Consider the following 25,632-nt stretch of genomic DNA (forward strand, 5'->3'; position numbering starts at 1 on the left):
ATAAAGAAGGGGTGAGAGGTTGAGCTCTGGGAGGGAATTTGGGTGGGGGCGAAGTCTGGGGTGCAGGCTCCAGGCTGGGGCAGAGGATGCAGCAGGGGGTGAGGGGTGCAGGCTCTGGGAGAGAAGGAGGGAGGGTGGGCAGGCAGGGGGCAGGAGGGGGTGTGTGGGAAGGAAGTGGGAGTGCATGCTCTGGGAAGGAATTTGGGTGCTGGGTGCATGCTCCAGACTGGGGCAGAGGGTGGGGGTGTAGCAGGGGTGCAGGTTCTGGGAGGGAGTTTGGGATGGGAGGCATTGCAAAGGGAGGGAGTGCAGGCTCTGGGAAGGAATTTGAGGGCAGGAGGGGATGTGGAAAGGGGTGGGGGTGCAGGCTCTGGGAGGGAGTTTGGGGATGAGAGAGGGTGCAGGCTCTGCAAGGGGGTGGGGGGGGTGCAGTGCTTACCTGGGGCTCCTAGGCATGGCAGGCTGGGGGGTCTCCGTGCACTGCTACCCCCAGGCACTGCCCCTGCAGCTTCCTATTGGCCACAGGGGTGCTTGGGGCAAGAGAAGCGCACGTAGACACAGACCCAATCTGCCCAGGGGCTAAAGGGAGGGGCCAGCAGCCTGTGGAATGAGCAGGCAGGAAGCCCTTCAGCTGCGCTGCCGGTGACGGGTGGGGGCTCAGGGCTGTTTTAAGTCTGCCGGGGTATGCACAGGGTGTGTGTGCATGCCAGGGGGCAGAAGGCAGGGCCGAGGGAGAGACCTAGCTTCAAACATTGCTGGAGCCAGGCCCCAGGCCAGGAATATTCCTGGCTCCCAGGAACCACAGGCCCATAGAACTCATCATTGTTTAAAAAGACATTTCTGTTAAATTAGTAATTCTGATGTAATTAGTGAGAGAAAGGGATGGTGGGGGGGTTTCTTGGATTTTTTATTAGGTTTATTGATGTAATGACATCCTCAGTTGCATCTTCAAAGCATGCTCCACTCTCCTGCATCATGTGCAGACCTGGCCAAGTTGGAGATGAGTGACAATTTTACCCTATTCATCTTGGTACAGTGCCAAGAATCTGTAGGTTTCTGAGAGCCTCATGGAGGGAATATCTAAAAGGCTATGAACCTTCCTGATTTAGGACATGAGTCACCCTCCAACTGTTGCCCCCACTTGGGAACCCCATAACTGCACCTTCCTCAAATCAGGGCACAGCAGGGCAGCAGTCTGTGGAGCGAGGGGCTTCGGATGGGAAAGCAGGGTGGACAGGATTCCCCCCACCTTCCCTCGGCACTGTTACCCACCTCCAGAGGTGGATTAAGAGGGGGCCCTGGACCTTCCACCTGCCCTGGGGCAGGGGCACAGGTTGCTCTTGGGCTCCCCAGTCCCTCACCCAGGCTCCTCAGTTGCGCTGGCTCCCTGGGTGGCTATTACCACAGCCAAGGGCAGTGGTCCCCAAAGTGTGGGGTGTGTCTCCTGGGGGGCAGAGCAGAATGTTTGGGGATGTGTGGCAGGGCCCAAGTCAGCCCCCATAATGAGGGTGGAGAGGGAGCACTAGCCAGCCCTGCTCTGCCCCCAGCCATGGTTTTGCTCCTGGCCACACTCCAGCCGCACCTCTAGCCCTGCTCCTAGCTGCAACCTCACTCTCAGCTCCACTGCAGCCCCTGGCTTCAGGGGTGGGGAATGGACACAGACCAGGTAAGGGGGACACACAACCAAAAAAGTTTGGGGATCCCTGGCTGAGGGTAATCATATCTTCCATTTTGGCTCTACATGCCCCAACTTTTTGGCAAAACTGGGCACTTGTCTCACTTGCTCTTGCCAACTGATCACCAGTTTGCAAGGGCAAATTATACAAATGCCCAGTTTTACCAAAAAGGGGTTGGGGAGGGCTGAGAGGTGGGCCTCAGTCCAGCCCTGTGTGGGGGACGAGGGGGCTCGGGGGAGTGGCTCAGGCCAGCTCCAGGGGGTGGCAGGGAAAGGGCGACGGGCCGTATTTCCAGCTCTGCAAACCTACCCACTGTACCACAGGCTCCATCACCTTCCAACCTGGCTGGGGGCGGGGCCACAGGGGAAAGAAGCAACAGGGGGCGTGGCCAGAATGACAACGCTCCTGAGAGGTCCCCAAATTGGCCGGGCCTGAGCCCGGGCGTTAACCCACCACTGGGTAAAGGCAACATTTGCCGATCGCCCCTAATTACCGCCCCAGCCCCCTCCCGACACCTTTGCCCCCGACCCTGCCGAACTATCCCAGCCTGGAGTCACGCCTCCGTGGCTCTTCCCTCTCTCCACCCAGCCGCTCCCCCAGCTTCCTCTGCCCTCCCACCTCGCTCCTAACCACCGCCCCCAGTCGCGCGCTCGCAACCCCCGAGAGAGCAGGGGCCGCGCGCAGCAGCCCGCACCCGCAAGCTCTCGCGATGCCGCGGCGGCGCCGTTGCTGTGGTTCCCTCGGCTGGGGCGGCGCTAGGATTGGCGCCGCGGCTCGGCCCGGATGTTGTTGTTTCTCCCCCTCCCCGGATAGTGACGGGCGCTTCCTGCCCCTGAGCCGCAACGACGCCGGCTCAGCCTCGCCTGGGGACCCCGGCCGCCTGCCCGCTCCTTGTCCGGACATCGGCTCGGCTATGGCGGATTTCGACGAGATCTACGAGGAGGAGGAGGACGAGGAGCGGGCGCTGGAGGAGCAGCTGCTGAAATACTCGCCCGACCCCGTGGTGGTGCGCGGCTCTGGCCATGTCACCGTGTAAGGGCTGCGCTGGGGGGAAGGAAGAGGGGTAGGCCGCGGGCACGCGATGGGGCCGGGGCGCGGGGGGAATGTGGCGAGCCTGGGCTCCGCGGGGGAGGGGACAGAGTTGTGCCCTGTCCAGCCTCTGCTCTGGGAGCTGGATCGGCCCTGCCGGTGCCCCAGGGGGTGTGATGCGATTGGCGGTGCCTGCTGTGTGCCAGCTGTTTGGAAAGGGCCTGGCGGGAAGCTCTGCTGCTGCAAGGAGCCAGCCTGCGAGTCTGGCTTTGAACTTCCAGCCCAAGTCGGGGGAAGCGTGGATCCTCCCTCCCTGCCCCCTCTTCGCAGCCAACCGTGGGGGCACCTGTGGCGTTTCCCCTGCGCCGCATCTTGCATTTTGTCACGTTGTAAAGCCCTCAGTGCAGTTGGCTAGAAACCTTCACAGGCAGATCGTTTATTGAGACATTAAGGAAACAAAGCTGACCTGGGTTGTGATTAACAGAGGTATGTAAAGTATGAAATCCAATGATGAGCTGTCAGGAAGTGGGACACTTGGTTACAATTTTTTTTTTACAAGTACATGACCTGTAGTCCTGTAGTTGTTTATGCTGCTGTTAGTCAGTTTCAGCCTCCTCCTTTATCAAGCGTCAACGTTCTGATGTGGTCTGAAAAATCTTAGTAAATACAGTAAGAGCAGCTAACCAGTCTGACAAGCACAACCAAAACAATGTCATTAGCTTTTTGGCATGTGATGAGGGTGACCCACTGTTGCTGTGGGTTCCTCTTTTTTTGGGCCAGGTATCAGTGAGGATCTGGTGGTGACTAAAATAAAAGTGTATTTAAGTTTTCAATAATTTCACAGGCTAGGTTGTTTTCTGTGATCTATTCTGTTAGAAGCTCTATTTAAAACAAATCACTTAGTGCTTATGAATGGTACTGCATATTCTTGGAAACTAAAAAAAAATCTGTGAAAGATAGAATAGGGGAAGCACAAGCTTCTTCATGTTGTATTCACTACTGAACAGGGCTGGATTTGAGGCAGCAGCACAGAAGTTAAAGGACCTGTATCCTATTATCAGATGTGATGCAAAGCTATCCAAGATATTGGGGTTAACTTTTCATTAATATTGTTTTACTATGTTGTTAATGTCAGGGAAAGTATCAATGCAGAAATGTATTGATTTGCTAGTGAGAAATCACAAAGCTTACATAAGGCCTAAGTGCTCTTTGGGAGAGGTGTTAGGGGTGAGAAGATGTTGAAAGGAAGAGAATGATTTATTTGTAGGTCAGTTTGAATACACCTCTGGTTTGTCCTTGTTACCATCCAAGCATATGTGAAATAGTCCATTTCTAGTGGACAGCTGATCATATATTAAAATCATAACTGTCATTGCTCACTAGTTGGCAACCTTTTCATTGTTCTCATCAAAAAGGCAAAGAACTAAAGGAAATTAAGACACTACTCTTTTCTCTTCCTTGATTGTGGGTCCTGTGGGCCCATTGGTGGGAAAGCCTGGAAAAGCTTTCACACTTGTGGCTCATAGAAGGAATTTGGCTCTGGGCTGTCAGTCCTGCCAACTAGTCATGTGAATTGTTTTAATAATAATAATAAAAATATCTCCTAATCCCTAGTACTTGATCTTTTGGGTGGCCAAAAGAGTACCTATTTTGAGTGGTCTTCATCTGATTTGTATATCCCACCCAGTATTAAATATGCTCTGAATGTCCTCAGCTGCTCATTTTCCCTCTCTTCCCCTAAACTACATCAATTGAATGTAATTCCGTGACATCAGAGAAGACTGAAAATACCTATTGGAGTCTTTCAGCTCTTTCCTTCTAATCAAATTGCAACCCATTTGTAATTCCTACTTCTGTATTATTGTGTTTCCTTAAATGAGGACTTTGACACGAGAGAGAAATTTCAAACATATTTGGGATAAGATATAAAAGCTATTTTTCCTTTAGATTTTTGTTATAGAACTCATGTGCAAAGCATTCTTCTTCCTTGATTTACAGAAACGTGCATTTTAGAGGTCTGGAAAATTTTATCACAGATCTAGCAAGCAAAAGGAATACTTATGGTCCTCTCACTGATTCTGCAGTTTAAAACAGTTGCTGACTGTGTTTGTTTTTAAATAAAGGTTTCCTCCTTCATCGTCTATTGCCTTATCCTTTCTGATCTTGCATTGGAGTCATAATGTTGAATTTTATTATCAGTCATTTTCATGACTACAGATTAATGTCACAAAGACAGAATTATTACTTGAACATCATCCACGAGAAGGAGAAAATGGGTTATGTACGAGAAAGTCCTTAGTTAAAACTATTTTAAAAAATAACACAGGAAATGCAGGTGAACACTGTGCAAATAAAAAGTTTAATGCAGGAGTAATCAATTAGTTTTTGTCAAGGTCCAGACTCCAGAGAAAATGTTGTTGTTTTTGTATTAAATCAACAAAAAGATTATGTCATCAATTCAGAAGTGTCTGGTGGTCCAGATTTGGTCCGTGGTCCACCTATTGACTATCCCTGGTTTAATATCTAAAGACCATTTTCCAAGTTTGCTTTCTAAACAGAGTTCTCCTTTAAAACAAGCTAGAACTATATGCAGAATGGCCCAAATAAAGTAAGAGGTTAAAGTCTGTTGTCATTTAAAAACTCCCCCTCCCCCCATTTATTTCAGGTCTACAACTTTCAGACCACCAGATTCTACTTGGGATGGTACTGTAGTGTTGTGCACTGCTGGTGACACTCTTACTATTTCATCCTACTACTAAGCATCCCTCATTTTTAAATGACCTGTTTCTCTAAAGTTCTAATATCTTTAAACTTGGCAAACCATAAAAAGTGATTTAAATCAGAGAGTCAACCATTAAAGTACTTACTTTTATATCTGTAGGTGAGCTCCAGTTTTTAGTGGGGGGTGGGTGATAGGGATGATATTGCTAGCAAAATATGCATGCTAGAATGTCTTACCAATTAGCAGCTGGTGTTCTCTGTTGGGTATGAAAATTATGTACCTGGAAAAAAGAGGAGAAAAAGTTATGTTTTCATTGACAAATTTGCTCAGTGTTCCTATTCTTGGATTATTTGAGGCATTTATAAAGCTCAAAGCTTATATGTTATAAAATTGTTTGACTTTTTGTAAAATGTGTGTTTTCAGGTTGTCTTTCAATTAATGGATTTCAGGTTATTTGCCTATTGTACATTGTATTTGAAATTGATGTATATATCAGTAACAAAGTATAGAAGGTCGGGTGTATTAATTAAAAAGGTGATTTAAATCAGTGAAGAAGCTTGATTTTAAACTTACTTTTGTGTTTCCAAAAGAGAGGTTGGTTTTCATCTGTTGACAAGAGTCAAAACATTTTCATTATCTATTTCATAGAATCATTGAACTGCAAGGGACCTCATCTAGTTCAGTCTCCTGCACTCTAGGCAGGACTAAGTATTATCTAGACCATTCCTGACAGATATTTGTCCAATCTGCTGTTAAAAATCTCCAGTGATGGAGGTTCCACAACCTCCCTAGGTAATTTATTCCAGTGCTTAACCACTCTGACAGGAAATTTTTCCTGATGTCCAACCTAAACCTCCCTTGGTGCAATTTAAGCCCATTGCTTGGCCTATCCTCAGAGGTTAAGAAGAACAATTTTTCTCCCTCCTCCTTATAACAAACTTTTATGTACTTTAAAACTGTTATCATGTCCCCCCTCAGTCTTCTCTTCTCCAGACTAAACAAACCTAATTTTTTCAATCTTCCCGCGTAGGTCATGTTTTCTAGACCTTTAATCATTTTTGTTCTTCTTCTCTGGAGTTTCTCCAATTTGTCCACATCTTTCCTGAAATGTGACACCCAGAACTGGACACAATACTCCAGCTCAGGCCTAATCAACACGGAGTAGAGCCAAATAATTACTTCTTGTGTCTTGCTTATAATACTCCTGCTAATATATCCCAGAATGATGTTTGCCTTTTTTGCAACAGTGTTACACTGTTAACTCATATTTAGCTTGTGATCCATTATGACCCCCCAGATCCCTTTCCGCAGTACTCCTCCCTGGCAGTCGTTTCCAATTTTGTATGTGTGCAACTGATTGTTCTGACCTAAGTGGAGTACTTTGCATTTGTCCTTATTGAATTTCATCCTGTTTACTTCAGACCATTTCTCCAGTTTGTCCAGATCATTTTGAATTTTATTCCTATCCTCCAAAGCACTTGCCACCCCTCCCAGTGTGGTATCGTCCACAAACTTTATAAGTGTACTTTCTATGCCATTATCTAAGTCGTTGATGAAGATATTGAACAGAACCGGACCCAGAACCGATCCCTGTGGGAGCCCACTCATTATACCCTTCCAGCATGACTGTGAATCACTGATGATTACTCTCTGGGAATGATTTTCCAACCAGTTATGCACCCACCTTATAGTAGCTCCATCTAGGTTGTATTTCCCTATTTTGTTTATGAGACGGTCATGGAGATGGTATAAAAAGCCTTCCTAAGTCAAGATATACCACATCTACTGCTTCCCCCCATCTACTAGGCTTGTTACCCTGTCAAAGAAAGCTCTCAGATTGATTGGACATGATTTGTTCTTGACAAATCCATGTTGACTGTTATTTATTGCCTTATTATCTTCTAGGTATTTGCAAATTGCTTAATTATTTGCTCCATTGTCTTTTTGGGCACAGAAGTTAAGATGACTGGTCTGTAATTCCCCAGTTGGCCTGTATTTCCCTTTTTATAGACGGGCACTATATTTGCCCTTTTCCAGTCTTCTGGAATGTCTAACGTCTTCCTTGACTTTTCAAAGATAATTGCTAATAGCTCAGATATCTCCTCAGTCAGCTCCTTGAGTATTCTAGGATGAATTTCATCAGGCCCTGGTGATTTGAAGATGTATTGGAAGTGTGGGCTTGTCATAAACAGATAGCTAAGGGTTAATGTTTCTTTCACCTGTAAAGGGTTAACAAAGGGAACCAAACACCTGACCAGAGGACCAATCAGGAAACTGATTTAAAAACTCAAGGGAGGGAATGTTTGGGTCTGTGTCTTTTGTCTGTCCCCGCTAGAGAGGATCTTTCTATATTCAAGGCTCTAAATCTTCCTGTTTCCCCAGTGTAAGTACAGTGTAAAAAGACAGTAAGCTTTATTGTTTTTTTGTGATTTACATGTGTAAAGTTGCTGGAATGTTAAAGTGTAATTTTCTTATTTGAATAAGGTGTTTACTCATTTTTCTTGTAAGCAAGGTGACCCTTCGGCCTGTAATGTGTCAACTTGATAGCAGAAGACTATGTTATTGTGTTTTTCTTTCTTTTTATATAAAGCTTTCTTTTAAGAACTGTTTTGAGTTTTCTCTGGGGTAGGCAAGGATGAAGGGAAGGGAAATTCTCTTTGTTTAGTCTACGGAGGGTGGATCTGAACAAGCTTCAGGGGAAGAAGAGGGGGGAGGAAAGAGATACTTAATCTCCGGTGCTTGTGTTTCAAGGACTATGAACTGTATCTCCAGGGATAGCCGGGAGGGGGTAAAGAGGCAGACAAAGGAAAGGAGTTATTTCTTTTGTAAGACCTCAGTGGCATCCTGAGTCTGGGGGTCCCCAAAGAACGTTTTGGGGGACCCGAGGGAGTCAAGGCCCTGGAAATTCCTGGCTGGTGGCAGCGATATCAGATCTAAGCTGATAATTAAGCTTAGAGGGTTCATGCTAGCTTCTCAGTTTATGAACGCTAAGGTTCAAATCTGAGTAGGAAGCTACGACAGGGCTTATTCCCTGCAAGGCCCCAGTCCTGCCAAGAGAATTGCAGAAAGTAATTTATTTTCTGTGGGTCTCTGCATTGGTCTCAGGGGTCACCTGCATGCTTCTTTTGGCAAGACTTGGACCTAAAAGGTGAGCGTTTGTCTGATAATCCATACGTGCCTTGTGCAAGCAGTGTCTTGTTTCAATAAATAAATTATGTTTCTTCAGAGACTGTTATATATAATTCCCCAATTTTTACTTTCTCATTTTCTTGAGTGTAACTTATTCATCAAACTATTGCATATTTCCATCCCATAACATATTTGGGAATACACCCAAACAACCTTAACCTGTCCTGTGATACCAGGCAATAACCATTTGGCAATAATTAATGCAGTTTAATGTTGTGGTCCCAGATTAACTGGAATTTGTTTAAAAAGACACCTTAAGGTTGTTGGAGAATTGGGGGTTCATATTTTCCCTCACCATATCACTACAGGGCACTGTTAAGACTACTTAAGTTCCTTATTTTCATATGTCCATACCCTAATATGTTTGGGTTTCTTTTAAGTTTAACTTTAATTCTGAATTTTCTGGGTATTTAATGTTTGTTTTGTAGATAAATACAATATCCTTGTTGCATTTAACCTTAAGTTACTGATACATATGCTCCACTTCAACTCAGTTTTAAAGTAGGTTTATTTTTCCCTCTGGAAATGTTGGATGATTTTTTTTAAATTAAAATTTTTACACATGAATATGAACCAAAAAAACCTTAAAATGTTGCTACAAGGTGATATTTCTAACAATTTGAAATTTGTGTTATTTTCACCTTCAATAAAAGTTAAAATATTTGTTTTTTTTAACGAGGGCCAGATTCAGCAGTCCATTCAGTTTGCTTTGCACTGCTCTGAAGCAGCGCAACACCATTCAAAGTGTACTAGCCAATTAAATTGGGTTTACAGCTGCTTTGCAAAGCAACTGGAGTGTACAGGTGAATGTGGTCCGTGTATTCTATTGTCTTCTCGGCTTATCTTCTGAGATTCAGGGTAACTTTAAAAAAAAATGTGAGAATTTAACAGGTAAATTTCCAGGATATGAAGCTGTTGAATGTGACTATAGTGGTTGAAAAGAAATAGATATTCACTTGAAAAAAATTAAGCAGTGAAAACATGGACGCACACTGAGTAGCAAGGGGGCATAAGGTGGACGAGAGCAAGACTGTGTGGGAATTATAGAGGGATTGTGATGGAGGATTATGAGGAAATTGAAGGGAGGAAGCATTCAGTGATGGGTTTCAGTGGAGGAGCAGGACACAAGGATTCAGGAGCAATGTTGAGAGTAGTGAGGACTAGCCAGGTATGTGCATGCTCATGGTGAGGCCTCTCCCCCACTGCGTCCCAGGCAGGTTCTTCCTCATTACTGTGAGTAACTAGCACTGGCCCTAGGGTCAAGTGAGTCTTGTGCTGAGGCAGGGGCAGGGCCAGGGCCCCTCACTGAACCAGCCCCCTGGGCCACCTCCCTGTGCACTGTCGTTTCATGCTCTTTGTATTTATTTTTTTGTTTTATTTCATCCTGTGATTACACTAAAGTTTTTAGTATGGGGCATCCATTGAATCGAGAGGGTACTTCCACCATTATCAGAATGTGAGGTGGTTAGGGGAACAGAGCATGGGTGGGAGCAGAGGGGGAAGCAGGGGTGTACATGAACCTGTAGGGATGTAGGCAGGGGTGGTTCCAGGCACTAGCATGCCATGGGGATGCCTGGGGTGGCAAGCCATGGGAGGCGCTCTGCCAGTTGCCGCAAAGGCAGCAGGCAGGTTGCCTTCGGCGGCATGCCTGCGGAGGGTCCACTGGTTCCGCGGCTTCAGCGGACCTCCCACAGGCTGCTGCCAAATCTGTGGGACCGGGGACCTTCCCGCAGGCAAGCCGCCGAAGGCAGCCTGCCTGCCGTGCTTGGGGCAGCAAAATACCTAGAGCCGCCCCTGGATGTAGGCTGTCTATTTAGGCAGGACTGATAGCACCACCTGTTAATAAGGTAACCAGGCATGTCTCATTTTAAGACTCTGTTCTCAGTTGCTCATAAGTTTTCCAGACTGTTTGGAATGAAACTGTTTGGGATGAATTTTTCCATGCTGGATCCCATGTAAAAGGGATCAAGCTTAGGAGACATTGGCCAAAGAGTATGTGACCACTAGAGCCTGAAATGGAATGCAAGATTCCCAAGTTTCACCATTCCTCTGCTGTAACAACTGTTTGTAAATCCCGCTAGCAAAGTGGGTGTCTTATCCAGCTTTAGTGCTGGGAATTTAGAGGATAATTTATTACAGCTATCATTTACTCAGTCTGCTCAAGTAGCAGAAATCTGTACAGTGGAGCTAAAGGTTCCAAACCTGTTGAAGGCAGTATGACACCACATGATAGAATTTCTGGTCTTACAGTTTGCTTTTTAAAAACTTAGGAAACTACACGGAAAAATAACTACATTTAAAGAACATTAAGGTTGCAAAGTCGAGTGCTCAGAAGTTAGGAAATGCAGAATTAGAGTTGCCCTTCTAATATTAATCTCCTGCACCCCCCCCCCCCAATGCATATGTACTGTGATATGGTCTCTAATTATATGGTCACATACCATTTTTTCCACAGAACCCAGCCTCACTCAGTGCAGATGATGGAGGGTGCTCGTCAAATGAGCTGCTATTCCATATTTTGTTTTCCCATTGTTCAGTTTGTGGCGTTGTTCTATTGAGCTCAATTTAGGAACACAACCTAACAGTTTTACTGCCAGTGGTTTTAAGGCTACAAGGTAAGATCCCTTACTACTAGGGGAGCATATCATATAGGAGGCTTTGGAATTCATTATGTAGTTAGATTATGGTAGGGGAGAAAATCAAGATTACATCTGAGATTTAGAAAGTTCTTCCTTCTTGTAGAATGTCAGGTATTTCAGTGCTTAGTAATTGATAGGTACCATCTCTTTGTTTTGTGTTTGTACAGCACCTTGCACAATAAGGTTTTGATCCATGATTAGGGCTCCTATATACTATAGTAATACAAATAATAAACAAATTGAGAATAGATTGATTTAATTCAGAATATTGTTTCAGAGTTTTATTTTTAATCTTTGAGACCGAAAATGTAGTTTAGAGGATGTCTTCCTTTTACATGTTTATCGTAGGTGCTAAAAAGGAATCACTATGCAGCCCCTTTCAGAATGGATTATTTTTAAAACAAAAAAAAGTCAGTTTAAATAGGATATTTTAATTTTTAAAAATACATTCAATTTGTTATAAAATTAACTTTAAGGTTAAACTCACTAATTTATAATTATTTAAATAAATTGAGAATGATAGCTTAGCAAGTTTAAGTGGATTGATATTTTGTAGTATCTACGGTAGATGTAAAAAGACCATTTTCAAAATTTGTATATGTTTGTTTTAATTTTGAGAAGCTGATGAGTATGGAGAAAGCAGGAAAACTAGTTTTTCTTTTCCAATAAGTGAACAAAAAACAGATCACTCAATGCCAGTTTCTCTGTTTATATAATCAGTTTACCGAAACTTGGTTTTTCTTTTGTTTTATTTGGTTTTTATTGTATACCATATCAGCAAGTTTGAGTACAATGAAATGTTTTGTTTTCAACTGCAGCTCATGAAAACAATATTCTGAGGAAGGCAAAATCAGCTAGTAATCTGTACTGACATGAATGCAGTTTAGTTATAGTTATTTTGTTATAGATGAAAAGTATTAACCATTTAAAAACAAAACAAAAAACCACAGGCATGTGACAATGCAAGAGTGTGGAGTATCTTGTTGAACAATGTAACTCTTAATAAAAGCAAGAAATTTTTCATGATAGTTGTACCTTTCTGATTTAATTATGATGATAAAGCTTACGTTACACTGCACCAGTCATGGCTCCATAATTAAGGTTGAATTTAGGTTTGCACTTAAGAGGTATTCATACCTGTAGGATGAATACAGGATATCCTCCCTAAAATCACAGCACTTACTCTTCAAATACCAAATACATTTTCATGTACATCAATTTTTTTGAGTTAAAATTAATTAAAAATGGGTCCTTTAGGAAATTTAACATTCTGTGTTAAACTATTTTTGTCCCAGATACTTTAACAGAAGAAAGACTCTTCAAACTTTTATATAGTTAAAACAAACACTTGTGCATAGACTACAGTCGATGAAATTTGATACCAATCAAGGTAGATTAAAGAAAAATCAATTAAAAAAATAAAAATCCAATTTTGAAATCAGATTTTTAAAAGTAAAGATTTTCTTTTAAAAATAAACCTATTTTAATTTAAATATGAAGTTATGACAATCTGTATTAAGCCATCAGTTCACTATAATCTACTGTAATCACTTCAATTTTAAAAATGTAATATTCAAACAGTACATTTTCTGCCAATATTTTAAACAAAGTCAAACCAGTGAACTAAGAAAGTCAAAGTCAGTGACTAAGAACTTGAAACCAGAGTTTGTTGAAGGGCTAACCCATTTCTGTTTCTTCAGCTAGTTCATTTCAATGACTAGTTCATTCAAACTTGAAAAACTGATTGGGAATGAAAAAGGAAAGGTTGTTTTCCTCTTAACAGTCAAGGAATAAAAATGACATGTGTGAGGATGAGGTCTACTAGATCTATAATCTTGTAGTTCATGGTGACCAGAAGCAATCAATTCAATACACTAACTACAGCTGATTCTGCCTTTGTTTGATAAATCAGTTTAAGTGCAAAACCTGTTCTGATAAACTTACTTTTTTTCTTGTGTCCAGCACATATAAAGGAGCTTTATTTCATTAACAAAACACAGTTTTAAAATGTTATTTTGTGAATTTAACTGAATTCAAATTTCCATCCAAATGCAGCTTGACACAAATCACAAGTAAAAAAAATTTTTAGTAAATAAGAAGTGAAATTTTTAGTAAATAAGTAATTCATCATTTTCTAACACAAAAAAGTGTAAAAATCAAGAATTTGAATAAATGTTTGTTAAGCTATATAAAGTAAAAGCTGTGTTATCTGGCCATGTGCCAGCCGGAAAGCTCTAAAAACCAGCATTTCTAATCTTCATAGAAAGTCCAGTTTATAGTCCGGTTGGTGCGAGGCCAGCAGGCTCTCTACCTGGCTCCGCGTGGCTCCCCGGAAGTAGCGACATGTCCCTGCTTTCCTAGGTGGAGGAACAACCACTAGGAGTTCAGAGTGTGGGAGGGAGTGTGGGGCTGAGGATTGGGGTGCTGGAGCGGGCGTGGGTCACAGGCTCTGGGAGGGAATTTGGGTGCAGGAGGGGACTTGGGGCAGAGGATTGGGGTGTGGGAGGGGTTTTGGGGTGCTGGATCCGGCAGTGCTTACCTTGGGTGGCTTCCCAGAAGCAGCGACATGTCCCTGCTCCTCCTAGGCGGAGGCATGATAGGCAGCTTCTGCGCACTGCTTCCAACCACAGGTGCTGCCCCCTCAGCTCCCACTGTCTGCAATTCCCAGCCAATGGGAGCTGTGGAGCCAGCGCTTGGGGCAAGGTAGGGGGAGTGCACAGAGCCGACTGCCATGCCTCTGCCTAGGAGCAGAATGAATAGGTTGCTGCTTGCGGGGAGTGGCCCGAGGTGAGCACCCCCCATATCCAGCACCCCAAAACCTCTTCTGCATCCAAACTCCCTCCCAAACCCACGCCCTGCATCCCCTCCCATGTCCAAACTCCCTCCTTCTTAGTCAACCGGAATTTTTCACTTACTGGCTCCCTCCACTCCCCAAGCATGCCGGATAACAAAGCCTTTACTGTAATTACTCAAATGTGTATATGGTGTATCCTCCTGGTTAGCAAAATACCAAATGTAATGTAAAGGCTAAGTTTAATGGCAATTCAACATGTTTTGATGATTACCAACCAAATGGAATCAACCTTTCTTTATGAAAATAACTAAAATAAAAAATGCAAAATTAGATAAAAATAGGTGATTTTTTTAAATCAATCCAGTCTGGTAGCTACTATGCTAAGTTACTAATGATTGCTTCTAATTGTTATGATTATATCTATTCATATAGATATAATAATTACACACACAAGACACTCTACATTAAAGGAGCATTTAAGGTTGTCAAGTGTTCAAAAGTTATGAAAAGCCAAAATTAAGGTTGTCTGTGCAACCTTGATTCAGCCCCCTTGTGTGTATGCATTATGAGAATCTTTAACTACATGATCAAATACTACTTATTTCACAGTACTCCTATCTTGTTCTGTGTATATAATGGACCTGCTTTTGGGATGAATCAGGGTTGTGTAGATTAAGAGAGTTCTTTGTAGGATCCTGGCCTCCATTGTTGCAGAAGTTGGAAGGTGTTTAGTCAATGAGATGGGACTGCAGGAAGAGAGAGGATGAACTCATAATTAAAACAGTTGAATGCTTTCCTGGATAACTGGATTCTATCCTTGCCTCAGCCACAGAGTCCTTATGGGTATGTCTACACTACACCTGGGAGTGAGCCTCCATGCCCAGATAGATAGAGTTGTGATAGTGGGGCTTGAGCACACTTAAAAATAGCAATGTGATGTTGCTACACCAGCAGAGGCTCAGGTTAGTCATCCAGCTGCAGTGTAGACATACCCTATTATTAGGTGAAGGCAACCTATGGCATGGGTCCCAAAGGCGGCACGCAAGCTGATTTTCAGTGGCACTCACACTGCCTGGGTCCTGGCCAACGTTCCAGGGGGCTCTGCATTTTAATTTAATTTTAAATGAAGCTTCTTAAACATTTTAAAAACTTTATTTACTTTACATACAACTTTACGTAGTTTGGTTATATATTATAGACTTATAGAAAGAGACCGTCTAAAAATGTTAAAATGTATTACTGGCATGCAAAACCTTAAATCAAAGTGAATAAAGGAAGACTTGGCACATCACTTCTGAAAGGGTGCCCACCGCTGCCCTGTATAGTGCTAGGAAAGTCACTGAAATCAAACTTTTTACAGGTGATCACAAATTGTGGGTGTGAGAGAGATGGCAATTTCTGCAAGATCTTTGAAAAAACTTATTGAATTAAGTTCAAGTATCTTTGGAGACCTTTCTATTAAATGTGCAAAGCAGGGTGGATTTGATTTGAATCATGATTTAAATCACTAGTCAGGAAGACTTGATTTAATCATTGATTTCTACAAATGCATTCTTGTTTGTTGTTATAACCTTAATACATATTCTACATATTCTGCACAACTCAGGGATAGATGTAGGTTTCATTTTTAGAAGGTACACACTGTACATTTTTAAGTGATTTATTTTGAAAACTTTTCAGATTAGTTTTACAGCTATATCAGAAAATGAATGATTGTTTGGTTTTTCATTTACCAATGGGAATTGAAGCAGATATTTATGAAGGCATTGGGAGGTGAACTATCTCCAGTTCAACAGGTTAATCATTAATATTTGGAGAATTTTTCTTACCATCCTGTATTAGGAAGAGGAGATGACTAGACAGACATTTAAATTGTTTTATTTAACTAAAACAACATTATGTATTCTGAATTTTTTTTGTCAACAGCAAACATATAATATTTTAACAAAACAAGCATATGAATTTTTGAATTTAGTTAAACATTCAACTTTTTAAATATCAGGTGTGTTTTTGTTTAAATTGTTTTTAACTACAGTAGTTAAATGAAATATTAAATTAAATCGACTGTGTCAACCAGGTCAATTAAAAATATTGGCTTCTGCAGCTAACTCAGTCGTCTTCACCTTCATTTTCCTGTTTGTTCATAATCTGGAAAAGAAAAATAAGCTTTCCTGCTTTTTCAGGTCCCAAATGATTTCTCAGTTTGGAGTGAATTAGTCCAAAGGAAGAAAATAACTCTTTCTACACTGGCAGAAGAAGCTACTGCTGTTAAAAGTGAGATCCAAGTGCTTAAGTGACTTCCACCAGCTCACTGGTGTGACTTTCTTTAAAACATTATCAGCAAACATGTATTTCTTGAATGGTTCACCTTTAGCTCTGAAGTTTATTATAGTTGGCATTATGGAGGGATGATTGCTGGATGTCTATGTCATAGCCAACTCCTCTTCTTCAGCAGTTAAGGTTTGACCCTGGTACTGAGTATTGAGAATATCTGCAAGAAAATGAACTGGAGCTAGTGCTTGCCCCATCTATTTTTTTATGATTTTGTTCATAAACTGTCATCAGATTAGGCCAGCTCTTGTTATAGTGCTCAAAACAGCCCACTACTGAGTTCCATCACACATCTTGTGGGAGAGTTAGCTTGGTTCCTTCCACTTTTTTTAGAGCAGCTGCTGCAAAGTGGTTGTTACAGAAGTATTTTGCAATTTCAACAACATTAGCCTTTTTTTCTGGAACACTGAAATCTTTGGCTAGAGGGAGCATTAAATGAGCACTGCAACCATATGTTGTTTGCTTGGGATTCTCTTCACTCTCATCTAAATAATTTCTCCTCTTCTTGGATACATTTGCAGCATTGTCTGTGACCAAGCTGTGTACTAGACATTTGCATATTTTTTTCAGTTTGTTATAGCTTTTACTGCTAATTCTTGTAAGTATTCTGCTGTGTATGAGCATTTCCTGATGTATCAATTGTTTCTGTAAGGAGGACATTCCCTCTTCTTTTGTCCACAAGCACATACAACAGGATCATTGTGGACATTGCTGCACCCATCAAGAGTGAGGTTAATAATTTTACCCTCTAGGCCTTTTGCACACTGCTCAATTTCTCTTTCATACACTTTATCCAGCAATTTGCTTGTGACATCTGCTCTGTTACCTGGGTTGTATTCTGGTCTTAATGACTGAACCACGTTAATGAAGTGTGGGTTCTCAATCCTACGGCAAGGAGAGTTTGTTGCATAAACAAACTGGGCAATTTTTTCATCAGTTACCTCTTTTTGTAATCTGGTTATTATCACAAACTTATCCATGGTTGTTTCTGGATGATGGCGATTTTTTTTTTCTTTTTGCTACAGGTGATCTACTGTGGCTATGTGACATACATGATGTGACTGAAACACTATCATTGGCAGATAACTCTGAAACTATAGAAAATGATGGTGATCTTGAAGCTGGATAGTCTTGAGAATCCTGTATGTTGATTAATAACAAGAACTATTGTTATAAGCTGGGGAGGCATCAGTTGGAAGTAACAGAGGAGGAGAAGGACCTCAGAGTATTGGTTGATCACAGTATGAATATGAGCCGCCAATGTGATATGGCTGTGAAAAAAAGCTAATGCGCTCTTGGGATGCATCAGGCGAGGTATTTCCAGTAGAGATAAGGAGGTGTTAGTACTGTTATAGAAGGCACTGGTGAGACCTCATCTGAAATACTGTGTGTAGTTCTGGTCTCCCATGTTTAAGAAGGATAAATTTAAACTGGAACAGGTTCAGAGAAAGGCTGCTAGGATGATCCAAGGAATGGAAAACTTGTCTTACGAAAGGAGACTCAGTGAGCTTGGCTTGTTTAGCCTAACCAAAAGAAGGCTGAGGGGAGATATGATTGCTGTCTACAAATATATCAGAGGAATAAATACCAGGGAGGGAGAAAAATTATTTAAGCTCAGTGCCAATGTGGATACAAGAACAAATGGATATAAACTGGCCATTAAGAAGTTTAGACTTGAAATTAGACGAAAGTTTGTAATCGTCAGAGGAGTGAAGTTCTGGAACACCCTTCAAAGGGGAGTAGTGGGGGCAAAAGACATATCTGACTTCAAGACTAAGCTTGATAAGTTTATGGAGGGGATGCTATAATAGGATAGCCTAATTTTGGCAATTAATTGGTCTTTGACTATTAGCGGTAAATATGCCCAATGGCTTTTGATGGGATGTTAGATGGGGTGGGATCTGAGTTACTACAGAGAATTCTTTCCTGGGTATCTGGCTGGTGAGTCTTGCCCACATGCTCAGGGTTTAGCTGATTGCCAATTTGGGGCCGGGAAGGAATTTTCCTCAGGTCAGATTCCCAGAACCCCTGGGGGGGTTTCGCCTTGCTCTGCAGCGTGGGGCACGGGTCACTTGCTTGAAGGTTCTCTGTATCTTGAAGTCTTTAAACCATGATTTGAGGACTTCAATGGCTCAGACACAGGTTTGATACAGGAGTGGGTGGGTGAGAATCTGTGGCCTGCATTGATGATCGTAATGGTCCCTTCTTACCTTAAAGTCTATGATTCTGTGGTTCATTTTTGCAGTTAACAAGCACGTTATCTCTGGAGACACAAATCCACAGTTTGACAACTGCAAAACTAAGCATCTCTAATGGTATCTTCTTGACTCAGCACTAAGTCCCATTGCGTAGATAGAAAGATTAACCTAAATAATCTCTACAGAAGTCCCTGGAACCCCATAAGATTGGGTCCCTAATCCATGAGCTATTGGAACTCATTTCTTAAACATTATATGAATATATTGTCTCATACTATAGAATTAGAATTTATAATCCCTATTCCACAATGAGATATCTTTGAGCTATAATGTATCTTAATTAAAACTATCTTTAGATAGGTTTTTTCCTCAAAAAGCATTTTATCAAAAAAATCTGATTTAAAGCAATCATTGATTTTTATCCACCCTGATCCCAACCAATACCACTGTAGAACAAGAGTTAGAGAACAGCAGACCAAAGGAGTTTTTGAGTATGGATTTCCAGTTGGGTTATGTATAGTAAGACTTCTAGATCAAGATGCAGATCTATTTTTAAGCACCTTGTTTTAGTTTGTATCTCTTCGTAACATTTATTTTTTCCATATTATTTGTGTAATCTGGCCATTTCAGCCCACTTAGTAGGGATGCTAATCATGTGAAGTAGCAGCCATTGAGCAGCTGTACTGTCACAAAGTGATCTGCATGGGGGAATGATTTCTTTAACACCTTCCCTTACTCTCAAACCTCAGGGGAACTTTTCTGCACATAGTCCAACTGCTCAACCTTTTCCTTGGGATCAATATTTGTGTCCAGTACAATTTAACCTTTGTTTCAGGTTGTCTGTAGATTCAGTTCAATAATACTATGTAGTTTGGAAGGCTATCCTAATTATAAGGGCTACAAAAGTAACTTTATAAAAATAAAAGCTAAAATTCTACACAGGCTTCTGGGAAAGGCCACCATTTGCCAAGTAAAGTTTCCTACAGGATATTGGTGAGTGGATTTGTCAGGTTTTGTATATTATATTCTGGAATTTCTTCTACAACATTACAGTATATACAGTCTTCAATTTTGCCTCAAATTCACAGGAAATCTGTTTAGTAGTTTAAAGTTGGCAAGTTGAAACTTCTCATCTAGTTCTTAAGATCTCTTCAAAGGTAGTATAGTTTACAGTGTTAGACCACCTCACCTCCATGTGGGTGAACACTTCAAAGAGCCAAATGAAATCTGTAGGGCTCCATATGGCACAGGGCTTCCCCCTCGCATGAAATAAGTTGCTGAACTTTATGTACTATATCTATGTGTTTTGTTTTTTTTTCATTTCTAGAATGACAGAGCTTTCTAAGAAACACCAATGCAATATATTTTCCTGAAATATAGCACAGCAGTGGATACCCAGTAGGACAAATTGAATTAATATGTAATTGTCATATTTATATATAGGTGTGTAATCTAATTCTGTTGCCATTGCATAGTTGCTCATAAGATGTATTACTGACGTCATTCATGCAGCTTGGGCTGTAGTATTTGTGGACTTAGCTTGACTTTACATATTTTGTGTGTGGGGGGGTTATACTTAAGTGTTGACTGTTTAAATAGGCGCTGTCAACTTTAATTTATTTCAAATTGACTTAAAAAAAAGTTTCTGATAGTGTCCTTACATTATGTCCTAAAATAATTCTTTGAAAAATTAACTCTGTTTTTGCTCCCTTACTTATGCATAGAACAGTGATGTGGCTGGGCCTGAATGTAAAAACCCTGAACATGCTCCCCTTCCTTTCTTTTCAAGGTGCATCCACACTAGGGAAAAAAGGTGTTTTTACTACTTGGTATGAAAAGACATTTTTTTTCCTAGTGAAGACAAAGCTTCAGTGCATGCAACAGCCTGTTCAGCATCAGCTTTGCCATGACTTCCACTGGTAAACACCCTCTTGCAGGGTTTGGGGAAGGGCTGGCATCATCAACAAACAGTAAGGCCTTGACTGGATTTAAAACCTTATACCAGCAAATCTGTCAATCAGGAGTGTAAAAAATCCCACACCCTTGACTCAACATAGCTGTGGCAACAAAACCCTAGTGTAGACGCAGCTGTGCTGGTGTAAGAGTGCAAAGGCACTGACTCTTAGCTTTCCCAGGGGGTGCTCCATTCCCAGTCTGCCGTGAGGCCCTACTCCAACTCTGCTGCTCCCCCAAGGCTCCACCCCGCCCGCATCTTCCCAACCCTGTCCCACCCCTCCCCAAGACTTCATTCTGCCCTGCCTCTTCCTCCCCTCGCTCCTCCCCCCGCCCCACAGCACCTCCCACCCACCACTGAACAGCTAATTGACATTCAGCGGGCCTTCCCAGCGCCTTCTGCCTGACAGCTGATCAGCAGGGGACTGGTGGGTGCTGAGCACCCACTATTTTTTTTTCTATGGGTACTCCAGCCCTGGAGCACCCACGGAGTCGATGACTATGTAGGAGTGCTTCTGTCGGCATAACTAATGTGGTTCAGGAAGGTTTCTACACCAGCAGAAAAACTCCTGTAGGTGTATACTGTATCTACACTGAAAGGTTATGCTGACATAGGCTCTTTAGTGTAGACATAGCCAAAAGTACGTTATATAAAGCAGTGGTTCTGAAATGTTTTCTTTTCGCGGACCACTTAAAAATTGTGTCGGATCTCAGCAGACGACTTAATGATCTTTCCAAACGCTGTTTGTACTGTTCGCTAACTTATTGTAAAGCGCTTTGGATAAAAGCGCTATACAAAAAAAACCCTTAATAATAAAGGTTTTTTTGTTCTACAAATAAAAACACACAACTCGTATTTTAATATCAGTAGTCTTATCTTTCTAATGCAATGTGCCCTCTCTTCCCTGCCACAGCAGCCCCCAAGCTAGGGGTGGGAAGAAGGGGTGTCTCTCCCTGTCTCCCCCGCTACAGCACTCAGAGAGCTGGGGCTGGGAAAGAGGGCTATCTTTCCTTGGCAGCCACAACCCTGGAGCTGGGGAAAGTCGCCTCTTTCTCTGGCTGCCGGAGCCCTGCATGTCCCAAATTCCCCCCACCCCACTGCCCCCTCCCACCTAACCCTTCAGATGGAAATGTGATTTTTATTTTTTTTTTAATTTGTTTGCTTTTGCAGAGGAACCTTCGTGATGAGATATTAATCTCTTCATTGAATGATTGTGTTTCTGGTATGATTTACCTTTTTTTTTCCTCCCCCCAGATTTGGACTGAGCAACAAATTTGAAGCAGAATTCCCTTCTTCTTTAACTGGAAAGGTGGGTATTTATGGATAAGTCTCAATTAGAAATTTACTATAACAGCCTCTATAACTTAGAATTTGGGTAACAAGATTTTGCTACTAGAAAAGCTTGGTATTTGGGTTTCTATGTATAGCTGGGCTTTGCAGGAATACTCATCATTTAAATTATATTGCAGTAGTAGTGGATTATTTTTCTTTCTTCACAGGTTGCACCTGAGGAATTTAAAGCCAGCATCAGCAGAGTTAACAGTTGTCTTAAGAAGAACCTTCCAATTAATGTTCGATGGCTACTTTGTGGCTGCCTTTGTTGCTGCTGTACATTAGGTTGTAGTATGTGGCCAGTTATTTGCCTCAGTAAAAGAGTAAGTTGGACTATATTATCATTTGGCATTATCTGTTGCAAATCTGAAAATTGTGATTGGGTTCATTTGTGTATTAGTTTTTTGTTCATTTCAAAACTCTGTACGTTAGGTCTGGTCCACGCAGCAGCAAAATGACAAAAGGAGTGAATTAAGCTTATTTAGTTATTTCAGTGCAAGTTGTGTATAGACCAGACCTTAATATTACGGTGGAAACTGTACAGAACCAGTTTAGTGAACTTAAGCAAGTATATGCTGTTTTTGAATGTTTCAGGTAGCACGGCTATACGTATACATTTTTATTAGGGCTGTCAATTGCCGTTAATTCATGCGATTAACTAAAAAAAAAATCGCTATTAATTGCACTTTTAACATTAGAATACCAATTGAAATTTATTAAATATTTTTGGATGTTTTTCTATATTTTCAATATTGATTTCAATTACAACACAGAATACAGAGTGCACAGTTCTCACTTTATATTATTATTTTTGATTATAAATATATGCACTGTAAAATGATAAACAAAAGAAATAGTATTTTTCAATTCACCTCATACAAATGCTGAAGTGCAATCTCTTTATTGTGAAAGTGCAACTTACAAATGCAGACTTTTTTTTTGGTTACGTAACTGCACTCAAAAACAAAACAATGTAAAACTTTAGAGCCTACAAGTCCACTCAGTCCTACTTCTTATTCTGACAATCACTAAGACAAACAAGTTTGTTTACATTGATGGGAGATAATGCTGCCAGCTTCTTATTTACAGTGTCACCTGAAATTGAGAACAGGTGTTTGCATGGCACTTTTGTAGCTGGATATGCCAAACATTCGTATGACCCCTTCCAGAGGACATGCTTCCATGCTGATGATGCTCGTTTAAAAAAATGATTGGTCAATTAAACTTGTGACTGTACTCCTTGGAGGGAGAATTGTATATCTCCAGCTCTGTTTTACCCGCATTCTGCATATAGTTCATGTTATAGCAGTCTCGGATGATGACCCAGCACTTGTTCATTTTAAGAATACTTTCACAGCAGATTTGACAAAATGCAAAGAAGGTACTGATGTGAGATTTCTAAAAGTAGCTACAGCACTTAATCCAAGCTTTAAGAATCTGAAGTGCCTTCCAAAATCTGAGAGGGAAAAGGTGTGGAGTGTGCTTTTAGAAGTCTTAAAAGAGCAACACTCCTGTGTGGAAACTACAGAACCTGAACCATCAAAAGAGAAAATGAACCTTCTGCTGGTGGCATCTGACTCAGATGATGAAAAGGAACATGTGTCAGTCCACACTACTTTGGATCATTATCAAGCAGAACCCATCATCAGCATGGAAGCATGTCCTCTGTAATGGTGGTTGAAGCATGAAGGGACATATGAATCTTTAGCTCATCTGGCATGTAAATATCTTGCAACGCCAGCTACAACAGTGCCACGAGAATGCCTGTTCTCACTTTCAGGTGATATTATAAACAAGAAGCAGGCAGCATTATGTCCTGCAAATTGTAACCAACCTTGTTTGTCTGATTGGCTGACCAAGAAGTAATACTGAGTGGACTTGTAGGCTCTAAAGTTTTACATTGTTTTATTTTTGAATGCAGTTTTTTTGTACATAATTCTACAGTTGTAAGTTCAACTTTCACGATAGAGATTGTGCTACAGTACTTGTATGAGGTGAATTGAAAAACAGTTTTTTTTGTTTTTTACAGTGCAAATATTTGTAATAAAAAATAAAGTGAGCACTGTACACTTTGTATTCTGTGTTGTAATTGAAATTAAAACATTTGAAAATGTAGTAAACATCCAAAAATATTTAAAATAAATGGCGTTCTATTGTTGTTTAACAGCGCTATTAATCAAGATTAATTTTTTTAATTGCTTGACAGCTCTAATTTTTATACATGAATAACAATTTTTACTTCAGAAAATAACTTTCAACAGTACAAATAAATACAATAACTTCTGTTACTTCAGCTTTTCCATAATATCCTGTTTGTACTTGTCAGAATATTACAGTTGTTATTTATTGGTTGAAATGAGTTTTAAGTTTTGAAGAGCTATTGATTATACTGACAAACTGATTACACTCCTAATGATTACAGATTTTTTAGTGTCTCCCATTTCAAAAGGCCTTTTTTAAAGATATAAGTCAAATGAAATGATCTGTGATCAGAATATTGGATCTTCTTTCCAGATCCTAAATGACGAAAATACTTTAGTATGTTAATATCTAGACTTCGTGCTGGGGTCCATACTTCATTGCTTCTGTAGGCTGTGTACATTGCATACATCAGGGGCTCGTTGTATTCCTTCCCAAATAGTGCTCTGTGTGTCACCCTCCCGTACCCTTCTTTTTCAGGGACTCTATGCAAACCCCCTTTCCCATGCAAGGAACTCTGCGTAGTCCTCATGTCCCTTTCCCCCCATTCTACTCTCTCATGACAGTTGCTCTGTCCCCCCAGCCCAGGTCCTTTGGGCCTCCATACCTGGGTCCCCTAATACTCACAGCATGCAAAGGTTTTAATATTACAGACAGACAAATGGAGAAATGCCTTCAAGCTGAGCATAAGCCGTCATTTCTCTCAGTTGGTAAATCAAGACTGACCTCTTAAATTACAGTAAGCCTGTTTTGTTTGTGATTTAAAATTAAAACCAAAATAATTTTAAATTGGTTCTTCCACTTATCTTTTAAAATAGTTCAGGGTCCTGAGGTTCTGTTTTTTTTCTGTGCTATGGTTGATAACATCACTAAAACCTAAAACAGTTAAAGGAGCTTGCTTGGGATTAGATGTTAGTGATATCCTCAAATATTGCAGAAGCTATGCAGGCACTTAAGACCCACGTGTATTGGTAAGTAAAAAGCATTTTTAAAACCACTTCTCTTACCAGTATTCTTAGAATACATGTTGGTGTACATAATGAAGCCTGAAGAAGAGACTTTCTTTATTAGGCAACTTTCTGTCTTAAGAAGCCTCCCCAAAGTGTCTCTATTTTTGCTCTTTTATTAGTTAAACAGTGACTTTTTGTCAGTCCCCTGAGTGATTGCTTAGGACCAGTTTTATTATATGCAAAATAAAATTAAGGTAAATTAACCTTCATTAGAGCTGATCCTGCTTCTGTTGGAGTCAATTGAAAACTCCAGTTGACTTCAGTGGGAAAAGGGTCAAACCTTTGACTTTTGTCAGGGCTTGAAACTGCCACCAGCTCCCATGGCTCCTATCTGTTAGACTACTTCAAGATGGCTGTATATCTAAGCCCCAAAACACTATTACAGTTGACAGTGATTAACCACTTGGATGGCAGTCTCAGTATCATAGAATCAAAAGGTTGGAAGGGACCTCATGAGGTCATCTAGTCCAACCCTCTGCTAAAAGCAGGACCACTTTCCCTAAATAATCCCAGCCAGGGTGCGGTCTAGCCGGACCTTAAATATCTCTAAAGATGGAGA

At 41.3% G+C, this 25,632-nt stretch overlaps 1 protein-coding gene across 1 annotated transcript in view; it reads left to right on the forward strand.

Moving 5' to 3' along the window:
* The first annotated feature begins 2,322 nt into the window (after window positions 1–2,322).
* Window positions 2,323–25,632, forward strand: part of CHIC2 (cysteine rich hydrophobic domain 2) — a 52,897-nt gene continuing 29,587 nt past the window's right edge. Inside the window, exons 1-3 of the mRNA XM_032774235.2 lie at window positions 2,323–2,708; window positions 21,787–21,841; window positions 22,032–22,187. Of these exons, the coding sequence (XP_032630126.2) occupies window positions 2,386–2,708; window positions 21,787–21,841; window positions 22,032–22,187 (534 nt within the window). The 5' untranslated portion in view covers window positions 2,323–2,385. The remainder of the gene's footprint in view (window positions 2,709–21,786; window positions 21,842–22,031; window positions 22,188–25,632) is intronic.

Source organism: Chelonoidis abingdonii, chromosome 5 (genome assembly GCF_003597395.2).
Source record: "Chelonoidis abingdonii isolate Lonesome George chromosome 5, CheloAbing_2.0, whole genome shotgun sequence".
Lineage (NCBI taxonomy): Eukaryota > Metazoa > Chordata > Testudines > Testudinidae > Chelonoidis > Chelonoidis abingdonii.